Source organism: Triticum aestivum, chromosome 2B, assembly GCF_018294505.1.
Source record: "Triticum aestivum cultivar Chinese Spring chromosome 2B, IWGSC CS RefSeq v2.1, whole genome shotgun sequence".
Lineage (NCBI taxonomy): Eukaryota > Viridiplantae > Streptophyta > Magnoliopsida > Poales > Poaceae > Triticum > Triticum aestivum.
In genome coordinates, this window is record NC_057798.1 from 670,505,461 (window position 1) to 670,516,983 (window position 11,523).

The following is an 11,523-nucleotide window of genomic DNA, read 5'->3' on the forward strand; positions in this document are numbered from 1 at the left end:
TTTTCCAAATTGTTTGATGCTTACATTTTCACCTTCTAATCACTGCAGTTGATGGCATTAGAAGCAATATATGGGGATGACCTAGTCCAATTTGGAAGCAGAGGAGGGCTCCCCTATTTCCAGGTTTCTTATGTGGTTCCCTATATCTAATTTCATTTCTTGCTGGACGGTGGAAATTTGGGCTTCATGCTTTGAGTTTAAGTGCAGATTTACATACGTTACGATCTGCCTGATGGTGCTGAGGTGTGTGCTAAGCTTTCTTCAGCTAATGAAAATCCAAATTATGGAGGATGTGATGATAGCGCTAGCGAAGAACACGGCAAACAAGATGAATTCTCTTACACTAGCCACTTTGAGTACTTGCCTCCTTTGATACTGACATGCTTACTTCCAAAATCCTATCCTAGCAAAGACCCACCATATTTTACAGTCGCCGCCAAATGGATAGATGAACATAATGTTTCTCCACTCTGTGAGATGCTTGACACCATCTGGGCAGAGCTGCCGGGGCAGGAAGTGGTTTATCAATGGGTTGAGTGGATACGGAATGCTTCATTATCACATATCTGGCTTGATGGCAAAATAATGTTAGGCCAAGACATTCCAACGCACAAAGGAGATATGCGGGCAATCTCAAGAGCTGTCTCATTGGACACTGTGATCCCTTCAATGCTCAGTTACAATAGTAAGAAGCATTACCAAGCTTTTCTTGAGGATCTTCATATGTGCATGATATGCATTAACCAGAGCAAAGGTAAAAACATTTGCTTTTTGCCTTTTCAGTAGTACTCTCTCCATCCCATAATGTAAGACGTTTTTTTGACACTACTGTAGTGATAAAAAAGGTCTTAGATTATATTCCCTCCGTCCCATAATATAAGAGCGTTTTTAACACTACACTAGTGTCAAAAACACTCTTATATTATGGGACGGAAGGGAGTATTTGACAAAAAACTACCACATTAGTGGTTACCGTCCCACAGAACTACCACTTTCAAAAAAGTGACTGATAACTACCAAAAATTTCTAATTTTGTGACTAAAAACTACCACTTTTGAAAAAAGGCCAGTTTAGACGATTTAAGCATGTTTATGACATGTGGGGCCCACCTGTCAGAGCTGATGTGGCGGCAAAGTCAACTCCGTTTATTTTGACCGTTACGTTGACTGTTATTACAAGTGGAGCCCACCTGTCAGCATCAATCTTCTTCCTCCTCCTCCTCTCTCTCTTTGCCATTTCGTTGAACACTTGCTGTGCACCCAGGCTTGAGCTCCAAACTCCTCCATGACGACGCCCCGGCGCAGCACCTCCCTGGCGTTGGTTGGGGACTGGAACGGCGCCGCAACCACGGTGGCTGGAACTATGGAAGCGGCTGCCGAAGCTGACGGAATTTCCTCCGAGGCCGTCGGCGCCACCACCGGACACAGCTCCTCGACGACGGCCTCCTTGAGGATCTTGTGCTCGAGCAACTCGGTGCGCAGGCGGGACTCACGCTCCTGTGCTCCTCGACGAGGCGCGCAAGCTTGGCGGCGCCCGACGCCGTGGCCGCGCGCGCCAGCTACACCTGCACGGAGTACGGGAGGTGGGCGACGAGGAGCCCCAAGAGCTCATGTGGGAGCTCGAACCAAGGCAAAGCCTCCTCCGGCTCCTCGACGAGGCGCACGAGTTCGGCGGTGTCCGGCACCGTGGCCGTGCGGGCCGGCTGCACCTGCACGGAGGAGCAGGAGGCGGGCGATGAAGCGCCCCAGGACCTCATGTGGGAACCCGAACCAAGGCGAGTATTAGCTAGGTTGGTTTGTGCATGCCGGTGGCAGTTGTCGCCGGCAAAGGTGACCTCGTCGGAGTGACGCGAGGGGGAGAGGTGGTCGCCGGAGTGGTTGGGCAGCTCGGGCTCTCCCTTTCCAGACATGATCGAGGCATGGGGAGAGGTGAGCGCCGGCAGTGGAGGACGGCGGAGGTAGCTCGCGGGTGCACAGAAGGTGTTTGAGGAAATGGCAAAGAGAGAAAGGAGGAGGAGGAAGAAGAAGAGTGATGTTGACAGGTGGGCCCCACTTGTAATAACAGTCAACGTAACGGTCAAGAATTGACTTTGCCACCATGTCAGACCTGATGGGTGGGTCCCACATGTCATAAACGTGTTTAAATCGTCTAAACTGGCCTTTTTTTAAAAGTGGTAGTTTTTAGTCACAAAATTAGAAATTTTTGGTAGTTATCGGTCACTTTTTTGAAAGTGGTAATTCTGTGGGACGGTAACCCCTAATGTGGTAGTTTTTTGTCAAATACTCGACGGAGGGAGTAGGACGAAGGGAGTACCATATAGCAAGAAATCAAGCTGTTATGTTTCACCTGCATTTTGTAGGGGCATTCCCAGAAAGAATAGCATCCATTCAATTGTGGCCGTCCACTTTGTACTCTTGTTGACCCTTGCCATGCATATGGCGGTAACAAATATCTGGAAGAAGAAACAGATGAACAAATTCTTTCTATATAATGGGCTTAATATTACCATGTTATATTTTGTTTTCTATTCCCAAAAAGGGAACAAAATGTGTGAATCTGTTATTCTATAAATTCAATATGACATGCATTTGGGTACATGTTTGAGGAAAAAACATTTTACTCCTTTCCTATCATGTTTCTTCTTATTGACTTGCACAGGTTGGACTTTGTTCCCTTGTAATAAACTTAAAAAAAAAGGATCCCTTGTAACCTTTTTTTTTCTCCCTAAACACGGTTCCGTTGTAAGCTGACTTTAATTATGAATCAACTAGGTTCAAACTTCATCAAGCTCCCATGCCAACACTTGTTCTGCGTGAAATGCATGGAGACCTTATGCAAGATGCATGTGAAGGAAGGTAGTTTGTTTCAGTTGGTATGCCCGGACACCAAGTGTAATGCTTCCATCCCACACTATTTATTAAAGAGGCTTCTTAGCAAAGAAGAATTTGAACGTTGGGATAGGCTTGCTCTTGAGAAAGCGTTGGACTCAATGGCAGACGTGGTTTACTGTCCAAACTGTGCCATAGGCTGCATGGAAGATGAGGATAACAACGCACAATGTCCGAAATGTTCATTTACCTTCTGCGGTTCTTGCAAGGAAGTATGGCATCCAGGGAAGCAGTGTCTAACTCTAGAACAAAAGCTGCAGCGCCGGAAGGTAAAAATGCAACTAAAATATTTTCCGTAGTATTGTAATGCCATTATTTTACTGGGCATTTAACATTGTTGTTCATAATTTTACGATTGAAGGCGTCAGGCAAGTTGAATGACAGGGAGATGTCACAGGAAATGCTGAACATCAGAGAACTGTACAAAGATGTTCGGGTATGTCCAAATTGTCGAATGGCCATCAACAAAAGCGCAGGCTGCAACAAAGTGATGTGCACTAGTTGTGGTCAGCTATTTTGCTTTCGTTGCTGCAAGACAATCAATGGCTATGATCACTTCAAGTAGGTCATCTCATCTCCTGCAACATCAAACATCCCTCCCCCTATGGGGGAATGCATCCGTGATATTTGTCTTACTTACCTATGTGCATGTGCGATTGAAAACCCTCAAATCTGTTTGATTCAGGAACTGTCGGCTCTTCGAGGCTGCAGATATGACCGACTGGGACAAGAAAATGATTGAACTACAAAATGGAATTCAGATGCGAGCTCAAAAGCAACCATTGGGCAGCACCATAAGATGCCCCAAATGTCGCGAAAAAAATTTCAAGGTAACAAGACATATCTTCTGAACTTAATGGAGCAGGGAATCAGTAGAGCAGAATTCTATCCATTTCCTATTGCTGGTGCACCGTGACCAATCACCACTGATTTGCCTCTCGATGCATCTAACTAATTTATTGATGTCATGCAGGATGATGAGAAATATGTCTTCTGTTGGGCGTGCCGAACCAGCTACTGCACACTATGCAAACGGACAATCCAGGATAAGATGCTAAAGAGGGGGCATTGGGGCTCGCCGGAATGCGTAGGGATTGATAAGTTATAGCACCGACTCCCATTGCCATGATTTTACAGCTCCTGACTTTTACATGATCTCATTTAGAAATTTGCATGCCGAACGTTACGTTTAGTCCATTAATGACCAAATATTGCACCAGGATGATCTTCTCAAAATATTTTTTTAATGATCCTTTTATTTTATAAAATGGACTTAGCGAGGGGGCATCACTTTATTGGTGATGGGGCATCCCTTTTAATTTTGGCCTCTATATGGCCTCTTATCCTTTAACTAGTTACTAGAAGGGTTAGACGCACTTTGCTGCGCCGTTGATATTGTTAGGTATCTCAAAAAAAATATCAACTCTGTTTCAAAATATAAGGTGTATTAGTCTTTTGAAAAGTCAAAGCATTTTTAAGTTTGATCAAATTTATAGATAAATATATCAAAATCCATAATATCAAATTGATATAATTAGATTCATCATGAAATGAATTTCCATATTATTTTGTTTAATATTGTGGATGTTGATATTTTTGTCTCTATACTTGGTCAAAGTTAAAGTTCCAAAAAACTAATACCCCTTATATTTTCGAATTGATGGAATATTTAGTTCGGCGGGGCAAGGAGATGCTGAAGTGTTTTTTTATAACAAGGTGATTTGATGTGACTTTCGCGGTGTGATCCTATGTTATCCACTAATAAACCATATTTATGTGGTGAAATTTCTGTGTCGGTAGCTGCATGTACTATATTGGTGCTACAATATCAGATGGTGGCATTTCTTTTTTCTAGGTGGTGGGAGTGTGCACGAGATTGGTATGTTTCTATAGACCGCTGCTGATTGATTTGAAAAGTCATTGGTCCGATCAAAATAGTAAACCAAATCTAAAATCGAATGAAAGAGCTTCAAAATTAGGGAACATGGTGAATTAAAATAATTGAATGAGAGAGCTCCTCGGAAAATTGTTAACCTGGTCAAAATCGAGTGACCCAATTCTAAATTGAAGACATCAATTAAGTATGATGCCTTAAAAATTAGGAAGCATAGTGTTAGTATAAAAGAAATGAATGGGAGAGCTTTGAGAAATTGTTGACCCGGTCAAAATCGAGCGACCAAATTCTAAATTGAAGACATCAATTAAGTGTGATGCCTTAAAAATTAGGAAGCATAGTGTTAGTATAAAAGAAATGAACGGGAGAGCTTTGAGAAATTGTTGACCCGGTCAAAATCGGGTGAAGCAATTCCAATTGGAGACCTCAATTGATTGTGAGGCCTTAAATAGGGAGCTTAGTATTGTTGACCCGGTCAAAATTGAGTTGAAATAATTCTAAATTGAAGACACAAATTAATTGCGAGGCATTAAAAATTAAGGAGCATAATGTATAGTATAAAAGAATTGAATGAGAAAGTTTGAGAAATTGTTGATCCGGTCAAAATTGGGTGACCTAATCTCAATTGGAGGTCTCAATTGAATGTGGGCTCTTTAAAACTAGGGAGCTTAATTAGTGTTATAAAGGATTGCACATTTATTGCTAGCAATATATAAATCAATGTACTCTTTTTCCCAATATCAAAACTTACATCCTTTCTACGTAAATTTTTAATCAAACAACAAGTTTCAAATTGCTACGGATCCAAAGAACATCCATACAAAATTGTACTCACTCCGTCCATTTTACACTTGTAGAAAACACATCAAGGATGTTTGGGCGAGATCGAGACGAGCCACAACACCAGCTGCCAGTAGTCATCACACTTGATGGCCGATAGAGACTCACCACTGAGCTGCTGGGCGAGGGTTGATCACGGCCGGCCGACGGACGTGGTTGTGCCAGCGGTCGGTCAACGGGTGAGATGCGAGTGTAGAGAGGAGGACGACATACCGTGAGGCAGTGCGGAGCGGTCGAGGTGGCCGCGTAGTCTGAGACCCGCCAAATCCCGCCGAAATACGACGATGCCGGGGCCCGGTGCATCGAATCTGGCGAAGGTGGCAATGAGATTAGGTGTGCTGATTTAGGCGTCGATGACGAGAAGCGACTGAATCAAAATGGGGGAGGAGCGTGACAGGTGCTACAGTGTGTCGGTTGTGGCATGTGGTGGCCAGTGGAGGCAGGTAGGGCGGTGCGGAGTGAACGAGATGGCTACACGGTTCGTTCCCCGCCGAACGTGACGGCGTCGGGTCCTGGGTGTGTTGAAACCGGCGATGACGACGACAGGCATAGATGTGTGGTGAGTGCTAGAGGGTGTCGGTGGTGGCACATGGTGGGGAGAGTGCGCCCGGGGGGAGGCGAGTTTTATTTCTCCACGGGCCACGGGTGGTTAGTCGAGTATATTTAAGAGTTAGGGCGTCCGTGGAGTAAATTTTTTACTCCTCTAACACCGATAGGAGATCGGTTAGGTGCGGTTTAGAGGAGCAAAACCGTAATTTTACTCCCACAATTTTTTATAATGATCGGTTAGAGATGCTCTAAGTTGATGGTGAATGTACAGTGGTTCCTACAAATACACATGGTTATCATAGACGCTTATCTTTAATGAGAAAGAGTACCGAACAAAGGTAACGTGGTTGGTATTGTTGAACTAACCCCTCGAAACAACTACAATGCCAGACCACTCCACGCCCTTTACCAAGTCCTTTGCTGTGTCATGTGGGTGATGAGGGAGGTTTTGGATCTTGATCAATTGGTGGTAAATGGTCATACCGAGTCTTGGGCGTTATGAATTTTATTGCATGGAATTGCAAGGTATGTGCAGGGGCATCGACAATGAAAGCATGACCTACCCTGCCAAACTCATCCATTCCACTAAAGCGTAGGTAACCTTCATTTCTGAAATTAAATCTTCTAAGGTTAAATTGATCTTATGAATTGTTGTGCGATGAATGATAGCATTGTAGTTCCTTGGAGGGGTTCCTCGGGTGACTTGTGACTAATGTGTGGGATGACAAGCTCAATGTTCATCCTCATAGTGCCTCTTCCATGTTATCCTAGTTAGTGTTATTCATGTAGCCTCCCGTACTGATTTTGGGATTGTTTGCTTCTATGGTGATAGGTATCATAGGCAGACTGTCGGAGATAAATCCGGCCGATCCCTCAATAGGGTATTCTTAGCTAGGCTACTTGGCACAATGGTAACAGAGACAGGGGCTTTACCCAGGTTCGGACTCTCACGGAGAGATAATACCCTACATCATGTTCTTTCTTTTATTGTGTTGTGGTGTATATACAAATTATAAACTACCAAGGGATTGCGATTATATTCTATGACAAGTCCGAACCCTGCTCATGTAACATACCAGATGTCCTAGGGTTTACACAACTATGCTAGCTACGTGGGTGGAGGTAAAATCCTCCACGGCTTTGTCTTTGTGCCTTGTACGTCAAGCCTTGCGGAGTCCTTGTGTATAGCATCATGGGTTGCCCAAAGTGCCCAAGTACGGAACCAACAGAGGGGTCCTCAGACGACCCACCAGGCCAAGAAACAACATCTTGAAAGGCCCTTCGGTCAGGACATCGACAGTAGCACCTGAAACCGGTCTTCAAGCTTGGCTGCACCTCAGCCTTTCCGAGTTGCACATGGTTTTTGGTCACCGGTCTTGAAATAGGTTCAACGAAATGTATCTTGGACAATGTCTTCACGCAGCCGACCTCCATCCATCGAGCTGCATCCGAAGTGATGTTAACCACCTTGACTTTGGAAATGTGGACAGAGAGACCTGAGCTGTATGCTGGAAAGATTTTTTGCATTGTCCGTTGGTGGGCGGGACAAGTTCCCGCGCATCATCTCAAAGGTCCTCTCGTCTGGCTCACACAAGCTAGTCTTATCCACGGGCCCACCTGGCAACGTGTTGCCTTTGACCTGACGGTTAATGTGACATGCGGGGGTGGGTCAAGGGCCCACATCCCATCGAGAGGGGGCATGTGCCTCGATCCCCACGCGCCATTAACACCTTAATGGGGGAATACATAGGGATTTGCTACCATGTGGCGGCATTAAACTGTTGCCATTCAATTTTCCCCACTCCCTGTATAAGGGATGATGCGATATGATGGGAAGCTTTACACTCTCCTTCCCGTCGCTCTATTCTTATTTGAATTTATGAGTTAAAAATAGTACATATTTAAATTCTTAAAAACTTTTAGGAAAATCAAAATGTCAAATTATATTCCAAAAAATAAAAAAGCAAAAACATGTTTAATATATATATTCCAAAACTTAAATTTGATTATTTTTTCAACATTGTGGTTTCCTAACGGCCGGCTCACATAATGTTCAAAAATGCCTATATGTACATTTCCACCAAAAAGGAAGGCTACCAATAAAAGAAGTCCAAAAAGGGAAGCTGGGAAATATTACCTATTCAAACACAAACCCAACGAGCTGAGGGCTGCACCAGAAAAACCCAACGGGGTATATATATTCCAAAACTTAAATTTGATTATTTTTTCAACATTGTGATTTCCTAACGGGCCGGCTCACATAATGTTCAAAAATGTGCATATGTACATTTTCACCAAAAAGGAAGGCTACCAATAAAAGAAGTCCAAAAAGGGAAGCTGAGAAATACTCCATCCGTTTCAAAATAAGTGTCTTGAACTTAGTACAAATTTGTACTAGAGCTAGTACAAAGTTGAGACATTTATTTTGGGACAGAAGGAGTATTACCTATTCAAAGTTTCAAACACAAACCCAACGGGCCGAGGGCTGCACCAGAAAAAACCCAACGGGGGGGCCGACAAAAGCGAGCAACGCCTACGACTACGATCCCGACGCAAAGACCAACTCCGAGGTCCCGCCATCCATGGCAGCAGCTTCCGTCGGCGCCACGACATCGCGATTGCTGCAACCAAGCCACGACCACTCCCCGGAATTCTCACCCGGGGGCTCTTCCTCGTCCTCCTCACGCGCCGCGGAGGCGCGGCCGGTGCCGTCGTGTGATGGCGGCGCCGAGGACAACGTGCCCGACCTGGACTCCCCGTGGGCCGCGGCGGCCGAGGCGGAGTCGAGGCTGGATGAGGCCGCGATCGCCGCGGCTGCGGCAGGACTCACCCTCTCCGCCGAGGACGAGGCAGAGGCGGAGGAGATACGTGACAACCTGCAGAGGCAGGACGATGAGGTGCACTATTGCTAGTCCACCGATATCAAATTGCAGGATCTCACTTGTCCTATATCCAACATATTGATCTATGGTGTGAACTGTGATTGTTAAGGTTTTGGGCGGGGGTTCGACTTTGTTTCTTCTGGAAATAGGGAAGCATTGTGATTAATTTCTCTAGCTTGAACAGACTGGTACTAAACCTTGATGAATTGTCTCGTCTGAAATTTAATTTTCCGCACTAGCTACTAACTTACCAGATCGGATAAAAGGCGATTCACGGTTGCAATGGTGGAGTAGCAGTTAAAACGAGATTGTTGCAGTGGAGACTTGTTTCTGTTCTCAAGAACCTGATGCCAAACTGGAGTGTTTGCCCTTACATGCAGTTCCCCGGACTCATTTATTTTGATTTTCCGACTCTTGCTGCTTATTTCAAGCTTTGATGTTTACTTTTATTTTCCAAATTGTTTGATGCTTACGTTTTTCACCTTCGATCATTTGTTTGCTCACTGCAGCTGATGGCACTAGAAGCAATATATGGAGATGACCTTGTTGAATTTGAAAGCAGAGGAGGGCTCCGTTATTTCCAGGTTTCTTATGCTGTATTGTTGTTTACTAATATCCAATTTCATTGCTTCCTCGATAGTGGAAATTGGGGCTTAATACTTTGATTTTTTTTTGAAGTACAGATTTACATACGTTATGATCTGCCTGATGGTGCTGAATTGTGCGCTAAGCTTTCTTCCCTTGGTGAAAACTCAAAACATGGAGGATGTCCTGATGGTGGTAGCGAAGACCATGAAAATAAACCAGATGAATTCTCTTACACTAGCAACTTTGAGTACTTGCCTCCGTTGGTTTTGACATGCTTCCTTCCAAAATCATATCCTAGCAAGGACCCACCATGTTTCACTCTCACCGCTAAATGGATGGATGAGCATAATGTTTCTCAACTCTGTGAGATGCTTGATTCCATCTGGGCAGAGTTGCAGGGGCAAGAAGTGGTTTATCAATGGGTTGAGTGGATACACAATTCTTCATTGTCACATCTCTGGTTTGATGGCAAAATAATGTTAGGCCAAGATGACACCCCAGCACCCAAAGTAGATATGCGTGCAATCTCAAGAAGGGTCTCATTGGAATCTGTCATCCCTTCAATGCTCAGCTACTGTAGTAAGAAGCATTACCAAGCTTTTCTTGAGGATCTCCATATGTGCATGATATGCCTCAACCAGAGCACAGGTAAATCTGTTTCCTTTATGCTTTCTTCTTTATTCAGCATAGATACATGACAAGAGATCAATCTGGTACATTTAGTATGCAGTCTCTAGGTCATTTGTAGGAAGAATGCTATTGGTTCTATCGTGCTAGCTAATTCCACGTTGTAGTCTCCTTGGTATGTGGTAACTAATGCCTATGAAGTTTCCGCGCTTCATGGTAGAATGTGAACATATTCTGTAAATTTATGCTTCATACTATCTTTTCCCCAAAAGGAAGAACAGTGACCCCGTGACTCTTTTGGTACGAATAGCACACGTTTTGATGTGTGTTTGTGAACAAAAAACATGTTATTCCTTTCCAATCATGTTTCTTGGGATGCTGAACTACGCTACCGCCAATCAAAGTTCGTTCACGAGCAAACTAACTTTCAATTTGTATTAATCAGGTTCGAACTTCATCAAGCTTCCATGCCAGCACTTGTTTTGTGCGAAGTGCATGGAGACATTGTGCAGAATGCATGTGAAGGAAGGGAGTGTGTTCCAGTTGGTATGCCCTGACGCCAAGTGCAATGCTTCCATTCCACAACATGTCTTAAAGCAGCTTCTTAGCGAAGAAGAATTCGAACGCTGGGATAGGCTTGCTCTCGAGAAAGCCTTGGACTCGATGGCAGACGTGGTTTTCTGCCCAAAGTGTGTAATTGGTTGCGTGGAAGACGAGGATAACACTGCGCAGTGTCCAAAGTGTTCCTTCATCTTCTGCTCGTTTTGTAAGGAGCTCTGGCATCCAGGGAAGCAGTGCCTAACTCCAGAACAAAAGATCCAGCACCGGAAGGTAAACGTGCAACTAATATCTCTTATGCTTTCGCCTCGGTGAGACCAAATGAGCATGCACTACACGTTTATGGACGGTTTGTAAGAAACTGATCTGTAAGTTTTGTGCATTATTGCGACCCGAAGACCATGATGCAATGTAAACTTGTGTCTTTATTAATTTTAATGAGTATCTACCATTTTCTTCTGCATTTTTTATGACCACAGGCATCAGGTAGGATGAGTGAGAGGGAGATGGCGCAAGAACTGCTGAACATTAAAGAGCTATATAAGGATGTTCGGTTATGTCCCCATTGTCGGATGGCCATCAGCAAAACTGCAGGCTGCAACAAAATGACGTGCGTCAGCTGTGGGAAATACTTTTGCTTCCGCTGTGGCAAGCCAGTCAGTGGCTACGATCATTTCAAGTAGGCAATTCTATGAAA

The 11,523-nt window shown here is 44.3% G+C and overlaps 2 protein-coding genes across 2 annotated transcripts in view; both read left to right on the forward strand.

The window, feature by feature from the left end:
* Positions 1-3,996, forward strand: part of LOC123039381 (E3 ubiquitin-protein ligase RNF14-like) — a 22,689-nt gene extending 18,693 nt beyond the window's left edge. Inside the window, exons 2-7 of the mRNA XM_044462576.1 lie at positions 49-123; positions 208-754; positions 2,772-3,157; positions 3,250-3,449; positions 3,574-3,718; positions 3,862-3,996. Coding sequence (XP_044318511.1) covers positions 49-123; positions 208-754; positions 2,772-3,157; positions 3,250-3,449; positions 3,574-3,718; positions 3,862-3,996 — 1,488 coding nt within the window. The remainder of the gene's footprint in view (positions 1-48; positions 124-207; positions 755-2,771; positions 3,158-3,249; positions 3,450-3,573; positions 3,719-3,861) is intronic.
* A 4,690-nt stretch (positions 3,997-8,686) lies between these two features.
* LOC123041991 (E3 ubiquitin-protein ligase RNF14) overlaps positions 8,687-11,523 on the forward strand; it is a 3,740-nt gene continuing 903 nt past the window's right edge. Inside the window, exons 1-5 of the mRNA XM_044464525.1 lie at positions 8,687-9,068; positions 9,563-9,637; positions 9,737-10,289; positions 10,714-11,099; positions 11,306-11,505. Of these exons, the coding sequence (XP_044320460.1) occupies positions 8,754-9,068; positions 9,563-9,637; positions 9,737-10,289; positions 10,714-11,099; positions 11,306-11,505 (1,529 nt within the window). The 5' untranslated portion in view covers positions 8,687-8,753. The remainder of the gene's footprint in view (positions 9,069-9,562; positions 9,638-9,736; positions 10,290-10,713; positions 11,100-11,305; positions 11,506-11,523) is intronic.